This window comes from Theobroma cacao, chromosome 9 (genome assembly GCF_000208745.1).
Source record: "Theobroma cacao cultivar B97-61/B2 chromosome 9, Criollo_cocoa_genome_V2, whole genome shotgun sequence".
NCBI classification, from domain to species: Eukaryota; Viridiplantae; Streptophyta; class Magnoliopsida; order Malvales; family Malvaceae; genus Theobroma; species Theobroma cacao.
Window position 1 is genome coordinate 5,310,318 of NC_030858.1, and position 23,951 is coordinate 5,334,268.

The window sequence follows — 23,951 nt, forward strand, 5'->3', positions numbered from 1 at the left end:
CCACCCTCCCCCTTTTCCCACTCTTCCTTTTTCTTCAACTTCCCTTGTCTGGCCGAGCCAGCCATAATTCCTCCTTTTTTTTTTTTTTGCCCTTCTTAAGTTTGATCCACTATAGCTCACCAAACCCTTTGCCCAGCAGCTTTGAGTTTACTCTAAATTTAAACATTTGAGGAATAAAGGCAGAGACCACGAAACAGAAACCAGCTCCAGTGGAGCACAATGCATTGATCGACATTCAACAAGCTTAATTAAAAGAACAATGTCTGTCTTTTAATTATCTGCCCTTCCCTTTCTTTTGTTTATTCATCAGTTTGTGTCATCCATTGACTGTGCTAAAGTGGCTATAAATAAATCCGCCATTGGCCCACCATTTGAAATTTCAGTTTCTTTGAACCTTTAATTTTTATAAATAGGTGGAGATAGCGGAAACAGGTGAGGGTCCCACCAAGATTACGGAAAACTTGCCGTTGGTCTCTGTAGTCATCCTCTATAAATTGCCGTTGGCCTCTGTAGTCATCCACTGTAAATTCTCATCTCCAATTTCGAAACTTGAGGCCCTTAACCCAACCAAAACAGAAAAGAAAGCTGCGCCAAACAAAGGAGGAAAGGAGGAAAAAAAAAATGGAGACTCAGAACCAAAATGGCGCCGAAGCTCCTATCAAAGTGTCAACCCTCAATTGTATCGATCTCTCTAATCCTGATATTCACCACTCCGTCCCTTTACTCAAGCAGGTTTTGCCCTTTTTTTTTTTTTGTTCTTATCTTTTCTGTGTTTTTATTACGTGTTATATAAAATTTAATGTTTCTTCTTCTTATTATTATTATTATTATTCTTTTGATGATTTGAAGTTGATATTTTGATGTTTCGGTGATAATTAAGACAATTCCAGAGTTAAAGTTTGGATTTTTTTTTTGGTGGGTTTAGGCTTGTTTGGATTGTGGGTTTTTCTATGTGGTAAACCATGGAATAAGCCAGGAATTCATGGAGGAAGTATTTGCTCAAAGCAAGAACTTTTTTCATTTGCCATTAAATGAAAAAAAGGAACTTTTGAGGAATGAAAAGCATAGAGGCTATACTCCAGTTCTTGATGAGCTTCTTGACCCTGATAATCAAGTGCATGGTCAGCAACTCTTTCTTTTTTAGTTGTTGTAAATTTTTAGACTGCATTATTTGCCTTTGTATTGATCATTGGTGAAATAGTTTACTTGAAACTAAAATCCGAGCTCTTTTTCTGGTGGGGTAGTAGGAGACTACAAAGAGGGATATTACATAGGTGTGGAGGTACCTGAAGATGATCCCGACTCAGAGAAGCCGTTTTATGGGCCAAATGTTTGGCCTGCGGATGGTAAATTGTTTTGGATTTCATTGATTGGTTATCTTGCAAGACGTGTATGAAGGAATTTTTCACCAACTTTAAAAAACTTTTGGCTATGGTTAGGTGTTTTGCCTGGATGGAGGCAAACTATGGAGAAATTCCATTATGAGGCATTGTAAGTTATAAGCCAGTATGTGATTGGGTATCTATGCGTGTTTTATGATAATGTGTGCAGAGAAAATATGCTAATATGATTTTATTTCCCTTCTTTATTTGCAATTAGGGAGGTGGCAAAAGCAATTGCAAGGGTCATAGCGCTTGCACTTGACCTAGAGGTTGATTTCTTTGATAGGCCTGAGATGCTTGGGAAGCCTATTGCCACCTTGCGCTTACTACACTATGAAGGTGAAAGATCATGGCATGTGATTATTTAATCTTGGTGTCATTGCACAGTTGACATAACTCATTATATGATATTCATATTCTGTTCAGGTCAAATTTCTGATCCCTCAAAAGGAATATATGGAGCCGGAGCACATTCTGACTATGGATTGATTACACTCTTGGCAACCGATGACGTGATGGGTCTGCAAGTATGAACAATGCTGTAACACATAATTATATTACCATTATTCTGCACCTTTGACTAGTTACCAAAAGTTTATATGATTTGTTGCAGATATGCAAGGATAAAGATGCAAAACCTCGAAAATGGGAGTATGTGGCACCTATAAAAGGGTAAGTTGCTGATGGCTTTCACAGATTTGGGACCCAATATTAGTTTTTAAGTGATTGATTTCCAGTTGTTTAATTCACCTATGTTGGCTATCATTTTTTTTTTCCTGCTACCTTCTTAAATTGTCTATTTTTGTGTTGTTTTGTTCATTATTTACTCTGTTCTTTTTTTCCATGCACTAAAGTTTTATCATTATTAATCACAACACATAGCAAGCTTAATACGTGGGTGATCTATTTTCAGAGCTTTCATAATCAATCTTGGGGATATGCTGGAGCGCTGGAGCAACTGTATATTCAAGTAATGTGCAACTTTCTTTGGTAACTATGGTCCAAATAGTATTGCAGTAAAATATAAATGTGGATTTTTGGGGGATTTTCATATCAGTGGGCTCCCTGGATTGTTCAACATATAAAGAAGAACTTTAGGCTAAATTTGATAACTCTACTTTGCCTTTCTCTTTTTGAGTTCAGCCTTTTATTATTGTGATAAATTTAAGGCATAGAACTGTTGTCTACGGCCATCATCTTATATTGGAGCAGGGCAAAATCCTTTGTTTCTTGGTTCCTTTGTTTTGATATATATACCAAGGTCACTAAATGGAAGCCACAACTAGACCTTGAGCTTCTTCATCTCACACTTTTTATTGTTTTACAAAATTCTTACACTTATTCATCAAAAACTTAAAAAAATATCGTACATTTTTATAGGTGACTGTCTCTATATCTGCTTATTTGTTTGTAATGTTATATTTACTTGAGGTTGTGTTATGGAAGCTACCTTTTCACAACTTTCTTGATTCTCCTTTGCGTAACCCAAGTATTTTTTTTTTTTTTGTCTGTACACAGGTCCACTTTGCACAGAGTTTTAGGGAATGGTCAAGAGAGATATTCTGTAAGGCCCCTTAACTTTTTGAACCTTTCTTTGTTATTAAAGCTTTTAGGTCTTTCACAACCTTTCATTAATGCTGGTTATATATTTATTTCTTGATGTAGTTGTTCTTGGTCCATATGTCCAACTGTCTATTGTAACTAATAGCAAGCAGGGTAAATTGGGGCATCTAGGACTTTGAAATTAATTTTCTACTAACTCTTGTTACTCTGCTGAGTTGACTCCATCTGATATATGCAGACTCAACAAGAATAAACTTCAGAATTCTATGATTGATGTTTGCCATTGACTCAGTTAAAATTGTTGAGAACAATTGTTTATCTGAGTATACTAATATGATGAATGGAAGGATGTTTTTGTTCTTTGAAAGTTTAAAAAACACATTGATTGACATGAAAAGAAAGGTTTTGACTGACATCGTCATCTTGGTATCTCTTAATCTTTGCCTTTTAGCCCAAAATTTTTGGCTTAGTTTCTTGACTTAATTCTTTAATATTCTTTTCGGTAAGGTTCTTTGTAAATATTCTAGCTTTGGAATCTTCTTGGCACATGTTGTCTTACTATATTTTTAACATAATCTTCTGAAGAAGTTAAGGTTTATATCTCTTGTTTCTGATGGCAGGTTGCATATTTTGTGGAACCTAGTCATGACTGTCTTGTAGAATGTTTGCCAACTTGCAAATCAGAAAAGAATCCTCCCAAGTAAGTCTTGGTATCAAAGTCTTATAATTGTAGATCATAAGGATTGAAGCCCATCCCGAAACCCTTCCCCATCGAGACCTTAGTTGCTATGACATTCATGGGGATTACCTTCAAATTATCGAAATTGTATATTTGTTTCATCTGACATACCAACTCTAATTGAACTGCTGCATGTGTTCTAACCAGGTTTCCTCCAATTAGATGCGGGACATACCTGACCCAACGTTACAAGGACACTCATGCTGAGTTAAGTGTATATAATAAACATCATACTTGAAGTCCTCACAGAATATGTTTAGGAAAGGTTTACCTTTTAATGTTTGTAATACAGGGGCATATCAAGCGTTAGAAAGTCCCATTTTATTCACATGTAGCTGTATTATAGTAACAGAAATTATCATTCCTAATAAAGTTATTGCGTGTTCCAAGATTCCAAATGGAACCTATTTTGGCAATTTTCTCTTCAGCTGGGTTTCCCTCTGACAAACGGATTACAATCACAACGCAAAGTTCCACGTCAGCTTGGGCAATCTTCACAAAGAAGAGAGAGAGAGAGTCTTAAATTTGATAGTTTCAAGTAATTAAGAGTCGTTTTGGATAAGTTAAACACCGTTTAAAGCACTTCGAATAGGGTAAATAATTTTATGTACTGTGGACTGCTATGACCTTGCCGCTTCGAAATTTTAGTTGGTGGTTCAGAGTTCAGCTATTTCAGAAAATTACATTTAAGTTATAAATAATTTACTTATTTATTCATTCATTAATTATATTAAATATATTTAAGTAATAAACTTTTTAAATTTAATAACTAACACTTTTTTTAAAAAATATATTCTTTTTACGGATTCAAATCTTGTAATTTATAAATATTTAATTTAATTTTTTATAATTTTCAAATGATCATTAGTTTACAATCAATAACTTGTGGATAAATGTTGAAAATTATGGACCATCCTGAATTTTGTGGATTTTTAAAAATTTAGACCATAAACTTCTTACCAAGTCATAAGATGATCTTAAAATCAGTTTAAATCCATAGATCCAATGAAAATCATTGTGGATGATAGAAAGAGAAATCAGATCGGTTCGAATCATGGATCCACTGGAGATCATCTTTGAGAAATTGTGAATGATAAAAGAGAAATATAAGATACGATAATACAGAAAATAAATTATACTACTATATATTATTGGGCTTATGCAAAAATATGAACATACAAACGCCTTATTGTCCGCTGCAGAAAAACTCGTCAAACACTCTTAACAATACAAGTTTAGATTTCCCAACTTTTTAGTCATATTTCTTACCTGACCTTATTTATTAGGCAACATGCGGGCACAGCTTGAAGCTATACGAAATGGAGAGGAGAATCTCTGACCATTCACCGGTAAGTTCGGTAGAGAGGAGAATACATGCAACTCTCAGCATACTTGACAAGATTGGCAGGACGAGGGAGGCGTGTTGCCACACCTATAAAGCACAATTTGAAGTAATGTCAACGTTTAAGAGATGAAACAGTTTGACAATTTTAGTCTGTAAATGTACTAGAAATGTCGCTCACCAAGTTCATATGCCTTGGCAGCCACGTTAGCTGCTATATTAGCTGAAATTTTCCTTATATTAGAGAAGGGTGGGTAAATAAGCCCCTTGTCATAGTTTTCCTCAGAAACTTGCTTAGCCAAGGCTTCGGCTGTTACACACGAGACAGACAAGGAAAATATGCGGTTAATCCCCCAGTCCCTTATCAACACTTGAATTCATGTTAAGATTCTAAATCACAGTGAACTTCAGTATTTGTCTGCGGCTAAGATTTCTTGTTGGGAGATAATGTATCAAAAATATGCCACAAGTACACAGAACTTTCAGTCTAGTAAACAAAAGAAAAGGCGAGACAGATTATTGGTAATGATGTTTTTATATAACTGCCAACTTACAGGCTGCCAGAAGCATGTCATCATGCACGCGAATTGCTCCAGAGATGACCAAACCCAAACCAAATCCTGGGAAAATGTAAGCATTGTTGGCCTGAATTTGAAAAAAAGAAAGCACAGAGCTCAGTCCCTGATAGTCAATAGATATCTCATAGGGGAGAATTTGCTAAAATGTACTAAAATTATCATATAATGGTCAGACCTGGCCAGGAACAAAAACTTTGCCATTGTATTCAAAAGGATCAAATGGACTTCCACTTGCAAAAATTGCACGGCCCTGTAAGATGAAAACAAAGGCAGACAACAAACAGTAAGGGTGAAATTGTGAAGCAAACAGGGCACTCAAACTTCCCAGTAGCATTTTCACTGAAGTTATGAGGTGTAACAAGAAAGAACTACCAAGGGATTAAGAATTTTACCCGACTCCATGTATAAGCTTCTTCAGCTGTGCACTCAGATTGTGAGGTTGGATTGGAAAGAGCCATAATAAGAGGTTTCTGCATGCGTCATAGATTTACTACAACGTAAAACTTTTTTCTGGCTGACACAGTTTTAACAGCAAGTATACAGATATGACATTTCTTTGCCTATTGACAGAATGAATGAGTAAAGTACCTCATTGAAGGAGGACAGGGTCTCAATTATTTCCTTTGTAAAAGTTCTTCCCACTCCGGATGACCCAATCAAAACTGTTGGCTTGATTGCCTGAAGAAGAGATAAGTAAGCACCAAAAATTACTTTGAAAATGGTAAAGTAAGCAATATTCTTCTTACCTTGACAGCACCTAATAGATCCTTAACAGGTTCATGTTCATGAGCCCAAGGCTTCTTGAAGTGTTGAAGCGACTCTTTACGAGAGCTAACAATCAGTCCCTGAAAGATAATTTACATGCTCCTTAGGTGAAATGGGATGCCATAGGATATATTTTCCTTTGGCAACAATCATGATCAAGCTTATCTATACCTTTGAGTCCACAAGCCAGATCTTCTTACGGGTCTCTTCCACGGGAGCTTTTGTCTACAGATGAGATAGGAAAACCACAGCCAGCCAGCATATTAATAATCACTCCTAACACTACAACCAAATTAAGAAAAACTACAAAGATCTGCAATATATATAAGTAGCATGCTATTACCTGCTTTGACATCTCAAGAGCTATAAGCTCTGCTATACCAGTCCCAGCCTGCAACAGTATGATAAAAGCAAGTCTAAGTGACTCAATTAATACAGACAGCTGAAGATTAGAGAGGAATTGGAAATTGATCGTTTAAAAGTTAAATCATGTCACAGAGAGAGCAAGTTTTTCTTTCTACAATTATTTCAGCATTTTTGCTCCCTTGCCCTTCAGCAAAAGCTAAAAACAATGATGAGGCAGAAATGAGAATCTTACTTCCCCAGCACCAAGGAACAAGAATGTGTGGTCAGCTAGAGAACCACCAATCAACTTCAATGCTGCAACAACCCCAGCAAGAACAACAGATGCTGTCCCCTGCACCAAAAGTCGATTGTAGGTTAAGAAAACCTAAACAATCATTCTAAGGAGGGAGCTCCTTATAATGCTGCTAGTGCTACTACTGCCAACCTGTATGTCATCATTGAAGACAAGGTGGGTTGTGCCATATTTTGCAAGCAATGTAAAAGCATTATGGTTTGCAAAATCTTCAAACTGCATAACGTCAAAAGAATTAGACATGGTTAGAAACTGCGAGAAGAACATCACATCCCTAAAGTTTTATGAAAAAAGGGAAGTCTCCAAAGCATGAATACCTGTATAAGAACTTTTTCCCCATAGTTCTGCTTGACAGCAGTCATAAATTCATGTAGCAAGTCAGCGTATTCCTGAAATGTAGTGAAAATAACCTCAGTATCATATAAGCTATGCTCTACCAACCCACTCTCAAACATTCCACCTTTTTTTTTTTTGTCTCTCAAAAGATTCATATGAGCTATGCAGTTCATAATATTTACAACTAAAATCCACCGAGGTATGGAATAGTTGTCACACCTGCCCAGTTGCCCTCCTCTGTCTAAGCCCTATGTAGAATTCATTCTTCAACAATTCCTCATTATTTGTGCCCACATCAATGGTCACAGGCAAACACTACAAAACAGAATCAATTATTATGAGAGTCAGAGGCTAGCTATGATGGCATCATTGGACTTGATATTTATTTTCAAATTTTAGTTCTACTCCTTTAACTATGTAAAACTTCAGCCAAAGAACTACAAATATAGATCTCAAGCTCAACAATTGAAGATATTTAGGATAATATGCCACACTGGAAATGCTTACCGCTGAAGGACGAACCCCTCCAAGTGCTGTGTATAAAGACAATTTCCCAACTGGAATTCCCATCCCCTGAATTTCCAACAGAATCACATGCAAACTAGTTCAACTTTACAGTATAGAATCCCAAAACTGCAAATTAAACTAAGTACTAATTAAATGTTTCTAATTGAAAGAAATGATCTTAACATAATTTACCTGACAACCAAGATCCCCAAGTCCCAAAATACGCTCGCCATCAGTAACAACAATGACTTGAATACTCCTTTCAGGCCAGTTCTTCAAAACATCAAGAACTTTTCCCCTGCAAATTAGCAGACTGAGTCGAATCTAATCCACTTGGAGGTGCATATTTACACAATAAAAAGAGACATTTATACTTCTCTTTCAAACTTATGTAGAGTCCCTGAGGACGCCTGAAGATGCTTCCATACTTCTGGCAAGCTTCACCTACAGTTGGAGTATAGACAACTGGGAGAAGCTCCTCAACATTGTCGATTAGAAGCTTGTAAAACAGTCTTTCGTTTCTTTCCTGGTAAAAGTGGAAACAGAAAAAAAAAATGTTATTCCCTTTTTCTCTGAACTGATCAGGAACATTTCTAATGCCAAGCAATCAATCTGTTTATAGCAAATTACCCAAAAAAAAATAAAAGAGAGAGAAATACACAACTTCAATGCCCAAAGTGAATAAAATCAGAGGTAAAGGAGAAACCTGAAGCTCCATCATGGCCATGTATTTTTGCAACGGAACTTGATATTTCCGGATACTGCTCATCAATTTTTTCTCCTGGTTTATAGAATAAAAATAAAACATTAATGAATACTTTTCAAACGCAAACATATTTGGATAAAAAGGGGTCTTGCAATTAGTATAACCTGAAGTTGTTGAGTGACAACAGCAGGAGGCAGTAGACCACGCAAGTAGTGAGAATCCCTCTCTGCCTCAGTGAATGCAAGCCCTTTGTTATGGTGTGGATCCCTCAACAATGAATATCCACTACACCATGGAATCATATAATACCATCACTTAAAATTCAGACTCAAAACAAAAATTATTTTACCAACTTTCTTCCGAGCCTTCTAAACGGTTTTAATGATAATTTTGATTACCATCATAAATTGGTAGTGAATTAAACCAAACGGAATGATGTTTGATCACCGATCACACATGAAACCACACTAAAACAGAAAGAAAAATACAAGGAAGAAGAAAGGTGACCTGGCGACAGAGTAAGTCCAGGGAGTGACGAGTTGGTCCTCAGTGGCACAATCCTCACCGTAGACATCCTCAACGCCGCCGCCAACGGTGGATTTGGGATCCATGTCAAGCACTGAGGCCCCGCCTCTCATCTCCTTCATTGTGCTCTCCATCCTTTCCTGTATTACTTCACCTGATACTGTACTTTTTCTTCTCTAGTCTGAGAGATTCAACTGGATATACTACAAATATATGATCAATCACTGGAACTTATAAAAACTTTGGGTTAGCTGTTTTCAATGTGCTAGTTCAAGTATAAGATCAATCAAAAGTCAAATTGATGACTTTAAAAAAATCAACGTCATTGTCATGGGCTAGGAAAAGATGGCAAGGACCCCATGTGGAAAAACAGATAATGCAATTCTTTAAAGCAGTTTATCTTTATGAGATTCAGATAAAAAAGAACTGGCTAGTGTACCGATATGTGTGTGTGTGTATATATATATAGTGTTGTTAGGACAACTAGGAGTATTAATTTCAGCTAAGAAGACAGCAGGGGGGTTCTTGTCTTATTTGGGAGTTGGGCACGTCTGAAATCTTAACTCCAAAATACTTGGTAATAATGAGGTTTGTGTTTTCTTTTGTAAGGTTTTTTATTTTACAGCAAGTGTTGGAGAGTGGGTGGAAGTAAGGAAACCGCGCCGCCGCCCCCCATTTTTTTGTAGTTCAAAGTTTAAATAGTGGAAGACAAACACAGAAGAGGAGGGTGGGACTTGGGAGGAGAGGCGGCTAGGTGGCGAATCTGGACCAACGTGGTGGCTGCTAAGTGGTGGTTGGAGAGATTGCCACAGATAGGTCAGTTATCCACAATGGTAGGCTCGACCCTTGGTGACGTGCAGGTCTTGCTGATTTTTAGCACATTCACTCTTTTGATCTCCAATGAATTCGAATATACTAGTGGATTTATTCAATAATACAACGCCCTTTTCGGGTCCCATTCAGTTTGTTTTTTTTTTCTCCCACATCTTCCATCCTCTTTTGATTATATAAAACAATGTTTCATTTGTCATTTGTTTTTTGTCTTTCTTTTTATTTGATGAGACATGTAGCTAATTTCGATTAACGAGGGTTGTCCTCTGATTATATGAATAAAAGCCGTTGATCACCACCGACAGCCGCTTGACTGATCATGACACGCAGGAGTACGATAAAACAACTCGGCTCCCTCGCACTAACTAAAATCTCTTCTTTTGCAACCAAAAATGGAAAAGATGGAATTGTTTCCCCCACTTATTGGGCTGCTTTATCTCTATTTAATGTGTCGCTTGGATAAGGATAAGGGCAATAGACATCCTTTTCCCACCAAGGTCAACACTTTCGAGGGCTTTTACCCCCCACTCATTAAAAAGAAATAAAAAGTGATAGAAAAACCATAAACCATAAACCATAAACTTAAAGGGAGATGATGAACTACATATGATCCTATAATACATCATATTTACGTTTCTTTCAACTTAGAAAGATTTGAAACCGATGCTATTAGACTATTACACACAGCATTAGTTCACCGAAAGAGCTCTTTCAAAACAGAAGGTGCACATGACAATGTCTTTTCCCCTTGCTCCGAGGCATACAAACTTAAGAGCGCTGAGCCTGCCACTTTCCAAGCAAATCCGCATTTTCCCACGTCATCAATTCTAATGGCATAATCATAGGAAATGTTGTAAATGGCAAGCGCCTCCTTATAGATTTGGTCCAGAGGCCTTTGTCTCTGCTCCAACACAGCACCTCCATACAATTCCTGAACAAGAAGAAGAATTTTGAGTAAATAAAGAATCGGGATAAGGGTTTCTGCGAACAATGATTTCTATGCTAACAGGGAAGTGGCAGTGCACAGAAGCAAAGCTTAACGATCACCTGCTTGTATTTGTTATAAACAGCATTAGCAGCCACATCTCTCAGTTCTTTGCTCTTGCCATCCAGAGTTTGCAGAGTTTGCGTCATGTCTTCCCTATACTGCTTATAAAGTTCAGTCCATTTTTCTCTGCAATCTTGAGGAAAACCAACATCGAAACAAGGGAGCTTTCGGACTTCTGAATAGGATAAAGACTAAAACTCATCATCCCCATAATAGTATTAAACATAAAAAACTAACAGCACGTTCGGTTAAAGGGAATGGCTAGGAAACTTTTGTTTCTTTATTTGGTTGTGAAATAGCTCAAGAAATAGTCATTGTGGAATACTTATTCTCTAAAATCCTCTAAAATTAAAAAATAACTAATACTACTGTCTCCTATTATATTAACTATTCCATAATAAAAAAATAAATTCAAAATATAATAATAACCAAAATAGCTCTTACAAGTTTAAAAATTTATAACTTTATTTATATAAAATATTATTGTTTTACTCTCTCCTCTCCCTTATTCCAACTTTAAATAAAATATTAATATTTAAATTATCTATTGTTAATATTTTAAATAAATAATCAATTATTAATATTTAAAAAATAAAAAATAATTGATCATAATAATATTTAAATTAAATAATATATTAATATTTAAAAATATTAATAATCAAATTATAAATAAAATAATAACATTTTTCTATAACTTTTTGAATAGTTATATTCAATAAAATATTAATATTTACATTATTAATTATTAATATTTTAAATAACTTATCAATTATTAATATTTAAAAAATAAAATAATTAATCATAATAATATTTAAATTAAATACATTATTAATATTTTAAAATATTGATAATTATAATACAAATAAAATACTAATACTTAAATTACTAAATATTAATATTTTAATTAATTTATAAATTAATGATATTTAAAAAATCAAATAAAAATAAAATAATTATAATACACATAAAATACTAATACTTAAATTACTAAATATAAATATTTTAATTAATTTATAAATTAATGATATTTAAAAAATCAAATAAAAATAAACAATTATATATATAATAAAAAACACTTTTATCTTTTTATTTTTTATTTTTTTTTATTTTCAAAACTATAGTTACCAACTAGATATTACAATAAATTATAATAATTATTTTTATTCTATTTCATTCGTTATACTAAATTATATTTTATTCCCTTCTTACATGTTCCACCATCCAAATGTATCGCTTTAATAATAATGCTTTAGAGGAAATGACACATAAAACTTCCATTTCTATGAAGATAAACTATACCTTTCCTTGGCAGTTCTTCTCCATATGATTTGACAAAATCATAAATTTTTCCCAATATAGAAGTTGATTTGAAAGACTTTTGCCGTTCCAAATAATGAGGAAATGCATCGGCCCTCAATTCTCGTGGAACTTCAATCTATTTGGAAGTAAGGGGAAAACAAGTTATAGCAGTTTTCAAGGCAGCAGCAATTACTTGCAAGTAAATTATTGTTAGGAGGTCATGAAACATGCAAAAAGTCAACAAAATAGCTACGCATCAATTATTTATGTACGTATAATTTACAGTGAAAACACCAAAAAAGAAGCAACCATCTCCCACATATTTCTCATATATCAAGGCAACAAACTAAAGCATCACTGATATAGTTAAAAATCAACCGCTAACTGATGAGAATTTTGTTATTGACTTCACTTAAACTCAGAGAATGGCATTTACATGGGCTAAAATATCAGCTATCCCAATCCCTTGACAAAGAGACTTACTAACCTTTTTTCCAGTCTTTGGTGCATCCAAAGACTCATAATATAAATCAATCAAACGTTGTAGGTTCTTCTTCAAAAGAAATTCCTCTGGAGAGTTACTATCTTCCAGTGTTAGTAAGCGATCCATTACTGCCATACAGTTATCCGATGCAATGGCCATAGCATTACTGAAAGCAGCCAAAAGCACCTTTACATCAGAACCAAAACCGATAACTTGAATGATGTCAAGACCACACTCAAGACTCCATCAGCCTATACCAGAGACATTAGGAACCAAAACCAGGAGTTCCCTGACCCAATTGCCATATCATATTTGTGATTAAGTAATGAAGCATGAATTATGGAATTTGATCAAAGAATGATAACAAGTTAATAAGAAACTACTAAATGACTTTGATCTGGTCTCCAATCTTGGCATTTGACATATCCAAGAACATTTTTGATGACCTCAAAAGTATTTGAACCTCTAGCAGCGAAGCAAGTAAAAGAACTCTGTTTTTCAAGGGAGAGTTTGAGGACTTCAGATGACAGGGAAAAACCTAGTATCCTCTTGCATAATTTCAGATAAAAAGGAATTTCTACTTGTAAAAGTTCAATTTATGATAATATTAATTAATCAGAAAGAATGTGACGACTGATGAGCAGTACCACAATATAATTCAAGCATAAATCAATTCACAGTTTCATAGCCATTAACATTCCAAGTCAGGACGCTTAATAGTGAAACCAAAATGTTACTGAGGAATACAGTCAAGTAATTACCTTGGCTGAAACCTAGTTCTCAAGAATAATTTGAAGAGCTCATCCTCCAACTCCTCGTTTGAAAACTCACATGGTCCCTTAGTGGACACTCCACAAGTAGAAGAATTTTCCGTCCAGGGTTCACTCACTTTGAAGTAATCCAATAACTGAAGATAGTACAACAATTGGCAGATAGTCTCAGAGAACATCAAAATAATGCCAAATATAGATGAACCCTACAATTTATTGTAGGAATTCAAAGTTGTAACAATATCTATATAACATCAAATTATATTCTAATTAAAAACAAGATTCCTCTTTTTGAAGGGGGATGCCAAACTTCATCTTAAAATTCAGCAGCCAAACATTACATGAAAATCACCCAATAGACACAGTTGCAGCACAGAGTTTGAACTATCAGAAATATCTCTATATTATAGAAAAGTTATTTTTGGCAGGTCAACTTAAAATTAAGTATGTGTTTCAGCTCAAAGTAAGAGAGAAAATCTTCAACGAGTTTCATAAAATATATATATATGGAAACAAAGGATATTTAGATGCATACACTTTTTGTGTGTGTGTATGCGTGCCTATCAATACAGCTTAAAGTTTTCCCTATATAACCAGTATCTTTTGCAAGTATTATCACCAGGAATGCCATTGACATCTAGGCCAATTAAAAAAAAAAACTGTTGACAGCAGTTACCACCAACAATGTAGCAATGTAAGGGGATTCAAGTAAATGCATATTTAAGATAGAGGGGTAAACTGAAGATCAAACTATGTTTTACCTTTTAGCATATACTGAAGTATAATGGATGTAAACAGTTGAAATATGTGCAAGAATATAAAAATAATAATAATTAAATAAAAAGGTTTGAAATGAAGTCACAAAACGATAGTTACCCATTTGACCATCTATTAAAAAGCAATAATAATGAGGGTAGCAATCAGGGCTACTGAAGAAACAGAAAAGAAAAAGGGTAAATAAACTCTTCAAATATAAACTAATTCAGAACCAACCTGGGGATTTTTTGATACAAAATACGTATCGCCGTCAAAATCACCCCCAGCCATCTCATCAGCCAAAGAACGTGGGCCTTTACAAGGAAAGAATATAGCATACTTGGCATGTCCTACATATTCATTCAAGGATTCCACATATCTAGCATTTAGCAAATGTACATCTCCAAAATGTACACCAGGTTGGCGGAACACTAGCACTTTCCCAGAAATCTGTCCATTGTCCCTATACATATCATCCAAGAAGACAACAGAATATCCAATCATCAACGCAGGACATACTTGTCAACTTCCATGCAAATAGTTAATTTTGATTTAATAGATTCATCTGGCTGCAGGAAAGAGTTAAATTTCTGTCCAAAATAGGTGAGACAATGTCAAGGAATCTACCAATACAACAACAACAACATTATTTGACCAAAGATCTATGAGGCCCCAAATGATTTGCCTTTCTCTTATTCATTATAGACCCTATAATATTTCAATGTCTAATAAAGTTGCTATAATGAGGATGTGTAAACAAAACTAAATTCCAATCAGTGGGGGGAAAGAATCTGTACTGCACAGTATCTAGCACAACTAATAGAATATCTCAACGTAATTTTCAAAAAAAAAAAATTGAGTATCTCAACATCAATGCATGCCATCAGAGGAAGGAAGTTCCAGCTCTAGTGCACCTTAAACTGTAAAGAACATTATGCAGCAATATTTTTTATTATACCATACCGGAGAATCTGTCACAAGCTGTGAACACCTTTCTAATTAAAAAAAAAAAACTTGGAGTCAACACTCTCCAACACTCCCATTCCTTCTATCTCTTTCCTTTATCTATTCTTCTGTCAAAGATTAGTTCCAAAATTGAGATCAGACCATCATATGTTATGCCTAACAAAATGGTGGTAGAATTTGAGTTTAAGAAACAAAAGCAGCTCGCATCATTTCCAACATCATCTGCAAAGACACTGCCCATATTAGAGATCAGAGTCTTGGGGTAAGTGGATACGGATAGTTTATTTGTTTTCAATTGAGAGACATAGAGACACAGAGCTGGCCTCAGAATATGATGTCCTAATACATGTGCAAAGATGTAAAGCTTCCCATTATCGCTCTCTTTCAATGTGCACATAAGCATAACAGAACAGCTTACATTACATGTTAAACCATATTCTACAATCAGTTATATCAAAAGCTTCTGAGATTTTGCATTCCAAAATAGAAAAACTCATTCCTTACATTTTTTTTTGAGATGCTACAACGGATTCCAACGTTCAAACTTGTAGCTAAGACTTGAAATTGCTAGTTGAACTTTGCAGTGAATACTGGCTAATGTAATTGTACATATCCTCTTACATTTTCTACTGAAGAACATATTCTATAATGGTAGCTCTGAATATTGCGGTTTAAAATTGTTAGTATTTGTTGTGTTACCATAAAAAACATAATGACAAGAATAACAGAAAAACCCAACTTACTTACAAGATAATGCTGACTTGATCACTTTCTAGGACTCCAGTTGGATCAACAGTACCCATTAAATAATAAGACTCAGTCATAGGGAGCTTTCCTCCTAGAAGACCCTTCCTTTCTTCATTTAACATTATTGACAGCTGATGTTGCAGATATGATTCATCAAGGGAAATCCCTGATAAAATCATTTTTGCTGCACTGAAATCATCCTTGCCACCATTATTAAGCGAAACTGCATGTGATAGTTATAAGATCAATTCAAAAGGTGATGAGGTCAGAGAGAGGAAGATAAGCAAAGAAGTATGAATGATACAAGACCATTGTTGACATGTAGATCAATTTTGAACGAGATCGTGCAAAGGCAATAAAAGCAAAAGAACATTAAAAACCCCATTAAGCTAGTATAATCTTCAAAACAAAAAACTGTAAAGCAAGGAAGGGGGCACAAATTTTTATTTAACATGCTTTAGTCATGGTGATATAGAAGTTAACAAACCAACCTTTAAGTGCTCTGCGTTTATTGGAGAAAGCACTCTGTGACTCTTCTAATGCATTCTTCAATATGTCCATAAAAAAGTCGTCCGGGACACCTCCATAGCTAAGGAGTGCAATCAAATTCCTTGAAAGAGAAGTTCTCTTTGGTTGATTGCTGCAGGAGATAACACAAAAACATCACCCTAAAATGAAATGAAACAAAAACAAGAAGCGCTCACAGACAATTAAATTTCTCAAAGGTAAATCCATCTCATCAAAATTGAGTCAGAAATAAAACAGTTTAACATCTTCACTTAGGCATTGGCCTATCGCAGGATTCAAATACTTTTATATTGGGGCTGGAAGACTGATTTGGGCAAGAATAACATGCACCGTCTTATGATCTGATTTTAAGTTCTAGGGATTCAAAGTGATGTGAAGTCATTGGCTTCAAAGTAGGGCTTTTAGCCCATAAATTAGATGGGACACACAAGTGCAAGAGTGATCCAACTACTACAAGTGGGCTTCACACGCAAAGCTACCAGAGAGAAAGACCTTTAGCTTCCACATTTTGCCTAATTTAGGGCATGTTCTTAATTGCAATTGCAAGCTTCAATCTATGCCAGCTACAGTTCATACTACCATGATGCATTCACCTCAAAAGCAACCTAAAGCAAATGCATTGAATGTGGTTGTTAGAAGGCCACACAAAAAGCATGGTTTGAGGCAGTGAAAGACAAAACCACTGTTGCAAAGACAAGATGTCAGAATGGTACTACTACATTCAGAAGGTAATCAGAGTATTTTAGTACATCTAATTTTATCTATTGAACAAATATTTTGACAGACATGTGTATAAGGAATTATAAAATGAGAGATATATCCTTTTCCTTCGTTCTCTTTATTTTCCTTTCAGGAGATTCATTTAAGTTCTCAGAATGTTTACACTCCCCCCACCTCCCCCAGCCAAACTCATCTCTTCTATATTGAACCCAGAATGCATTCATTTGGCACTTATCAAGAGATTTCAGAAAAAAAATACTATGTAATGTACAAGTACATCAAATGGAAATTACATGAATTATACAATGGCAGGTACCTTGTTGCAACTACTTCCAGTGAATTCATTGTGTACATGTTTGCCAGATTTGGATCTGGCATAACTTTAATCATGGAAGGACGAATTTGAATGGTTCTGGGTGGAAGCTACAAAATTTTGGAATAGAAGTCATTACAAGCATGCAGCTTCTGAAAAGCATTCAGAAATCATTAGCCAACTAAAATATGTTACTCACAATAGCTAAGATCCTATACAACAACAAACTGATCAGATACATAACTTTCAGTATAAATTGAAGTGACTAATTTATAAAACCATATATATGAAATGGGATGTCCAACTTTTGAATGCCAACCTGTCATAATGGTCATCCTCCCAATCTACTATATATGTTATACCTTCAAATATTTCAAAAAAAAAAATTCATACTAGAAAAACAAAAGTAAAGCTCACATACCAATGTAGATTGACTAATACATTTTTTAAGGGAAATATGGCATTTGAAGTGGCATCAATTCTGGTTTCAAATGGTATTAGATTCAACACACGACTAGATTCTCAATGTAATAACTGGTACAACTCCTAAACCCTCAACCCTTGAACCAAGCTAATAGTATCTGCAATCTTTGCTCAGCTCTTCCATTTTTCCCAAAACTTGTAAGCATTTTGTTTCATTGGTAATTTAACTAGTACGGTCTACTTCAGAATCTACTCCTACAAAGAGCTAATCATCAATTTCTCAATTCAAGAGGGGACTTTCAGATGGAGTAAGCTTGTTCTAATTATTCTAATTACAAGGGAAAATGACAAAACTATACCTTTTTATTGACAAGTAAGGTTCCCTTGACGGCACAACCTTTGTTAAAGAGGCGGAACTGGATCAGCAAAGGCTAGAAAAAAATTTAAAAATGGAATGATAATCAATAAATAAAATTTAGAAAAGCAAGTACCAGTGGGTGGTTAAAATGCACATACCGGTACTCTATGGTGAGATTCTGTTGATTTCATGTCTGAAAACTTGCCCTAAAGTCCATTGAGATGAAGAAATCTATGATCTTAGAAAATGCAATTAATTGAAAAACAGGTAACAGTAAAAAGATCACAAGATGACATAATAACATCCCAGCCATGAAATAAGGAATATAAATGGAAACAAAAACCAGAATAAAATTGACAAAATAGTACCACAAAGAACTAAATGGAAAAGGAATAGTTGGAAGCCATGCCTTTTCAAATTACCAAGATACAACAAGCATGGCATCCATATTATCTGAAACTTTGTATAGTTTTAACCATTCCAAGATTCAAAAAAATAATACACACAAAATAGATTACGAGTTCTAGAGCAAAAGCTGTTTCATATATATATATATCAAACTGATTCTTGTCATGCATACCAGAAAGATGAATTATTGGGCAAATACTCTGCAATACTTTCATCTCAAACCAAATGTATAACAAGTAGCAAATCAAGCTGCCAATCACCAACCTCATCATTGTCACCATTCAAAATCCTTCCTTTAAAGACATTCTTTGGGCATTTCAAAGCCAAATCCTCTGATATATAACCAGTTCCATCTGTGTGAATACAAGGTTCTCCATCTTTTTTATAAACATAATTTCCATATTTATCCTGCAATAAGATTTATTTTTTGCTAAAATATCAAATTTAACTCAGGAAAAAAAACATGAGAAAAATCTATAAGAAGGGAGACTATTTTTATTCAAAACTTTAAGCCATAAATCATACCTGGCAAGGTATATCATTTATCACCACAACGTTTACATCAGCTAAATCAACTTCCAGCTTCATGGTCTTAGATAAGATCAGCGACAATCTACAGCACAAAGAAAAAGAAGCTTTTCAAATAATAAATAAACAACTGCAAAAATGTCTCCCAGAAAAAATTGAAAAAATTTAAAGGAATAAAAAAAACATGCAGATTTTGTATTATCACTGACCTGGCCATATACTTAGCCATATTGGATACAGTATGGACATGCATAAAGACACATCTGGCTTCTTGTATTGTTTTCCCAGACAAAACATAATCTTTACCATCATCAATAGATGCATTTGACTCCAATCGAACAAATAAGCACCTAACAGATGAGGAAGTTGGGTCTTTCTTTCTTGCTTCTTTGCCCCCATCCTTAAACACTGAAAATTTCACCATATTTGGGACAAAAATACTAAATTATCATTCTCAAAAGTTAGGAACCGATGATATCATAAGAGTTGAATATATTGACTTGGATAACATATATTGGTGCACGTTCAGTGCCATACCCAATTAGTAGGGTAGTCAAAATTTTTTCACTGATATCGATTTACCAGAAAAATGAGAAGCACAGGATCCTCAATAACTGACACGTTGCAGATAAAGGAAATAAACATGTATGTGGAAGCCAGGACATCCACACAAAGCTGCAAACTGGAAAATAAGAGCAATCCTTTCTTTCGTGCACATAGACAACCTCAAACACCCAGGATTGCAATAGAACAAAAGTCCCACTTTCGTAAAGGGACTGAAATCCCTAGTTGTTGCAACTTTGATCCTCCTAATTATCATAAAAAACTACGGAGTGGCATGGGAAAATAAACTAATAAATGAATGATACATTTCGTCACCATTAAAATGGGGAAACTATCAAGTAAGATTGTCGCAAACAATCAATTTCATGATTTAAAAGCAGCTCTTACTGCATTGTTTTATGCTAATTCTCTGAGACAAGCTGAATAAAACACCTACACCAATGAACTGGACAAAGCAGATATTCTTCAACTGTAAGATAAGAACAAGAGATACAACTCAGCTGGCAGATCAACCTTTGCTCCACTCTAGCAGAGGAGCACCTCAGGGACATGCATGCCTAAAACAAATTCAGAGATGCATGCTGCTAGCAGAAACTATAAGAGATCATTTGACATGCTGGCTTGAACTGGTAATACTTGATGTATCCTGGAATAACAACTATAATAATCTCAAAGGACAAATAAGAACACCAAATACAAAACTCATCATTACAAGAGTGTGGTGTAGATGACTGACCAAAAAACCGGTAACGACGCAAACCAACAAGAAGTCCTAATGCAATTTTCTTGTACTCAGCATAACAAACATTGCCAGCCGAAGTTTTACCATCTGTGACATTTGCAAACTTCACGATGAGAATATTCTCATCTCCTAAAACCCTTTGTAGATGATTTCTACTTGTTTCCAAATAAGGCCCCTGGAATAAAGCACATGAAAACAATAATAAATATAATGCAATACAACCAGTGAAATAAATTAAATCAAGGAAAATATTGTAAAAGGAAACTAATGCAAAAAAATAATTACAAACAATGCACTTTATGTTACTACTATTTGTGGAACTCTCAAAATTGATATAGGTCCATCTCCAAGCAACTGATTCCTCATAAGGGAGCAATAGCAGAGCAAAAAATGATAACTCAAATTTTAAACAAGGATTATAGCATCAGACTTACACAGATAAAATAAGCGCATACTAAGACAATATAATTAATATTTTCAGCAACTCCTTTCACGTGTAAGAATAACAAAATCTTAAATTTAAAATTTTTGTACGAGAGAACCAAATTGAAGTATTTGATTTTATCGTCGGTGAAAAGAGTGTAACCCCACCCCCCCACAAAAATAAAATGTTTCCTCAGGTGAAAGGACAACACAAAAAATTGATACAATAAAGATTGGAATTTAGGTGGAAAGGCTTAATGTGATTGGCTAAGAGAATTTTCCTATTTGATGGGAACATGAAAAACAAAAGAAAACTAAGATAACTAAAACTGTTAGCCAAGGCTGTCAATAAGGAGAGTGCTATCAGCCACATAGTATTAAAGGAAAAAGGGAAGAATTAATATCTCATGATATGGAATATGAGTTTGGTATGCATAAGAGATATAGGCTTAAAGCTGATATCTAATTAAACTGCCTTCAGTACCCTCGTAAAGATGTCCAAACCAACTGATATTTGTATCTACAAGCGTTATAAAATTTAAATCAAACCTTTTGTCCTTTCAGTGTAAATTAACATATATGCATGCACAAAATCAAGGAAACATAAGACCTTGAACAGCAACTCCAAATTTACCTTGAACCTACAACTCCCATTTGCAGATACATGACAATGGTACTGATATGCCTTTCCAGACTCCCAATCAACTGACTGCAAGACAAGGGAATGGAAGGGTAAGGGAGAAGGACAAAAAGAGAAAATAATCAATTACATAACGCATCACGTGCAAAGAGGACAAAGCTCATATGAAAGAGTGGTCTAATTCACATTCCAAACTTTTGAAACATCCACGCATTCCAATCTCATAGAACATGCTGAACATGAAAACCTGTTTGTGTGACAAATCTTAGTTGATACCGACTTTAACATTTTTCAAAGTTCTGTTTTTTTCATAAATTAGAATGCAATGTAATTCAGAATATAGTTAGAGTTAAAGGCAAATAACATTAAAAAAACTGTTATGCTACCTTACAACGATCATCTGGATTGTTATACCGTTGGCCCAGAGTAACCCAGACCTCTTCCTCAAACTTATCCATTGCCAAATCTTTTAATCTTCGAATTCCATCAGCTGTAGTTACTTCTTCCAACGTTTCCCTGTGGTAAAAAAAAGAAGACGTTGAAAAGAAAGAACTTTAACTTTAAGAAAAAAAAAAAGCTAACCTTTTCGAAATCAATAGATGACAGGTCGGTAGACAAAACTTACGAGCCAATGTAATTTAAAATGAGGAAAGCTTTTCTAAACTCAAGCGCCCCCAAAGCCACCAACTGAGGGCTAAACCTTTCTTCTTTGCCAACATTCAATGAAGAACTCCAAGGAGGACCAATAGTGGTAACAACATCTTCTTCGCCCAAATTAATCATAAAACCAACAACCCGCAAAACAAAGCGTCAAAACAACCATTTAAAATTTTTCAAAAGAAAAACAAACATTTCCTTTTTTAAAAAGAAAAAGAAAAAGAGAGAGATTTAACCTTGCTGCATCATAAGACAGCAAGTTTTGGCGGGCGAAGAAAAGGGACTACGACTTAGTCTTGAAGGAGAAGAAGAAGAAGGACTTTGTCGTTTTGGACTGTTGATGTTGTTTGGTTCGTTCTTGATCATGTACATGACAAATCCATCAAATGAAGAACGAATTGTCGTCCGTTGGATTTTCTTTAGAATCCTTAAAGATGGTTCTTCGCCTTTATCAGCAAGCGCCTGCCTCGTCGAGTCGGCAAGTGGCGGTTGGTTCTGCTCACGACAGATTCTGGAGATTGCTCCTTCCACCGTTTGGGGCAGAGCCACATTCTCATAAAAATTGCTTCCCATTGATGAAATTGATCTTTAAAACAACTTTCTCAAGTTCTGGGTTTTTGAAATAAAAAAGACTTTGTTTATTTCACGGAGCAACGAATTTTCAACTTTCTTCAAGACCAAAACAGAAACATCTGATTTCTTCTTCAGTCTCGAGTATTCACATAACCCCCTTCAATGGAGAAGAAGAGCCGATCAGCTCCATCACCTTCACCAACCAAACAGAAAGAAACCAATAGGTTTTCTCTAATGTAGAATGATCTCCTTCAAAACACACTCTTAAGGCTACCGGCCAATCTTCTTCGCTTCTGCTGCTTGCGTCTCCAAGGCCTGGAATAAGTAATTTTCTTGTGAAATTTTGAAATGGAAAAGTACAGGTTTCTTCCGTAGCTTTTTTTTTTTTATTGATTTGTTTGTTTTGGCGCACTTTTTCAAGTGCAATAGGACAAGAACAGGGTGTTGTCCTAAAGGTCTTTTCCTTTCTTTGTTTGGAGGTAAAATAGTTTTTAAAAAACATTTTCAGGAAACATTTTTCGGAAAAAAAGAACTTATATACTAAGTCTAAAAATATTAGTTGATCAATATTAGTATTTAATTTAAAATATTAAAAATATTTTAAAAAATATTATTATTTAAAAATTAAATACTTAAATAATAAATCTTTTAATTATGTCAAAAAAGTTAATTTAATTTTATTGAAACAATTTTTAAATTTTTATTTTAAGTCAAATAAATTCATCTCTTATTATTGTCTAACTTTCATTTGTCAATTATTAAATACAGTGATTTATTAGATTTAAATAAAAATTTAAAAATTTATTTAAATGTAATAAAAAAAGAAACTAAATCAATTTAACTTTATTTAATGTTATTGAAATTAAAAAATAATTTTTAATAAAATCATTCGATGTAATTAAAATTTTTTTTATAAATTAAATAAATTTTATTAATAATTATAATAAAAAAATATTTTAATGGTGATTTGATAAACATATATTTATAAATATAAATTTTTTATATTTTATACGATTGATGAATAATTATAATTTTATAGTATTACGATAAAAAGTGATGAGATAAAAAATTT

At 34.4% G+C, this 23,951-nt stretch overlaps 3 protein-coding genes across 6 annotated transcripts; 1 reads left to right on the forward strand and 2 right to left on the reverse strand.

Annotated features, from left to right (window-relative positions):
• LOC18591981 (probable 2-oxoglutarate-dependent dioxygenase At3g49630) lies at positions 418–4,100 on the forward strand. 2 transcript variants are annotated; one of them, XM_018126517.1, is made up of 11 exons: positions 418–732; positions 926–1,121; positions 1,245–1,346; positions 1,440–1,491; positions 1,600–1,721; positions 1,809–1,909; positions 1,996–2,054; positions 2,296–2,352; positions 2,901–2,946; positions 3,566–3,645; positions 3,832–4,100. In XM_018126517.1, exons 1-11 carry the CDS (start codon positions 622–624, stop codon positions 3,920–3,922), a joined length of 1,017 nt encoding a protein of 338 aa, XP_017982006.1. In that variant the 5' UTR covers positions 418–621; the 3' UTR covers positions 3,923–4,100. The 2 variants fall into 2 exon arrangements, with proteins under 2 accessions (XP_017982006.1, XP_007018502.2); XM_007018440.2 differs by having other exon boundaries at positions 1,248–1,346.
• Positions 4,802–9,429, reverse strand: LOC18591982 (NADP-dependent malic enzyme). Its single transcript, XM_007018442.2, has 19 exons — positions 9,084–9,429; positions 8,741–8,861; positions 8,577–8,651; positions 8,245–8,396; positions 8,063–8,168; positions 7,871–7,936; positions 7,583–7,678; positions 7,345–7,416; positions 7,160–7,243; positions 6,968–7,066; positions 6,713–6,760; positions 6,541–6,594; positions 6,351–6,449; positions 6,193–6,282; positions 5,997–6,074; positions 5,780–5,854; positions 5,581–5,671; positions 5,208–5,336; positions 4,802–5,116 (listed from the first exon to the last, which is right to left on the reverse strand). Exons 1-19 carry the CDS (start codon positions 9,233–9,235, stop codon positions 5,028–5,030), a joined length of 1,776 nt encoding a protein of 591 aa, XP_007018504.2. The 5' UTR covers positions 9,236–9,429; the 3' UTR covers positions 4,802–5,027.
• Positions 10,340–23,273, reverse strand: LOC18591983 (probable RNA-dependent RNA polymerase 3). Of its 3 annotated transcripts, none has more exons than XM_018127387.1 (19): positions 22,543–23,265; positions 22,275–22,413; positions 22,036–22,165; positions 21,644–21,718; positions 20,581–20,761; positions 19,490–19,688; positions 19,278–19,365; positions 19,017–19,160; positions 18,503–18,550; positions 18,346–18,417; positions 17,567–17,673; positions 16,494–16,642; positions 16,003–16,225; positions 14,527–14,752; positions 13,525–13,670; positions 12,767–12,929; positions 12,280–12,415; positions 10,980–11,155; positions 10,340–10,863 (listed from the first exon to the last, which is right to left on the reverse strand). In XM_018127387.1, exons 1-19 carry the CDS (start codon positions 22,877–22,879, stop codon positions 10,627–10,629), a joined length of 2,976 nt encoding a protein of 991 aa, XP_017982876.1. In that variant the 5' UTR covers positions 22,880–23,265; the 3' UTR covers positions 10,340–10,626. The 3 variants fall into 3 exon arrangements, with proteins under 3 accessions (XP_017982876.1, XP_017982877.1, XP_017982878.1); XM_018127388.1 differs by having other exon boundaries at positions 22,275–22,410; positions 22,543–23,264; XM_018127389.1 differs by lacking the exons at positions 10,340–10,863; positions 10,980–11,155 and having other exon boundaries at positions 12,280–12,417; positions 12,768–12,929; positions 22,543–23,273.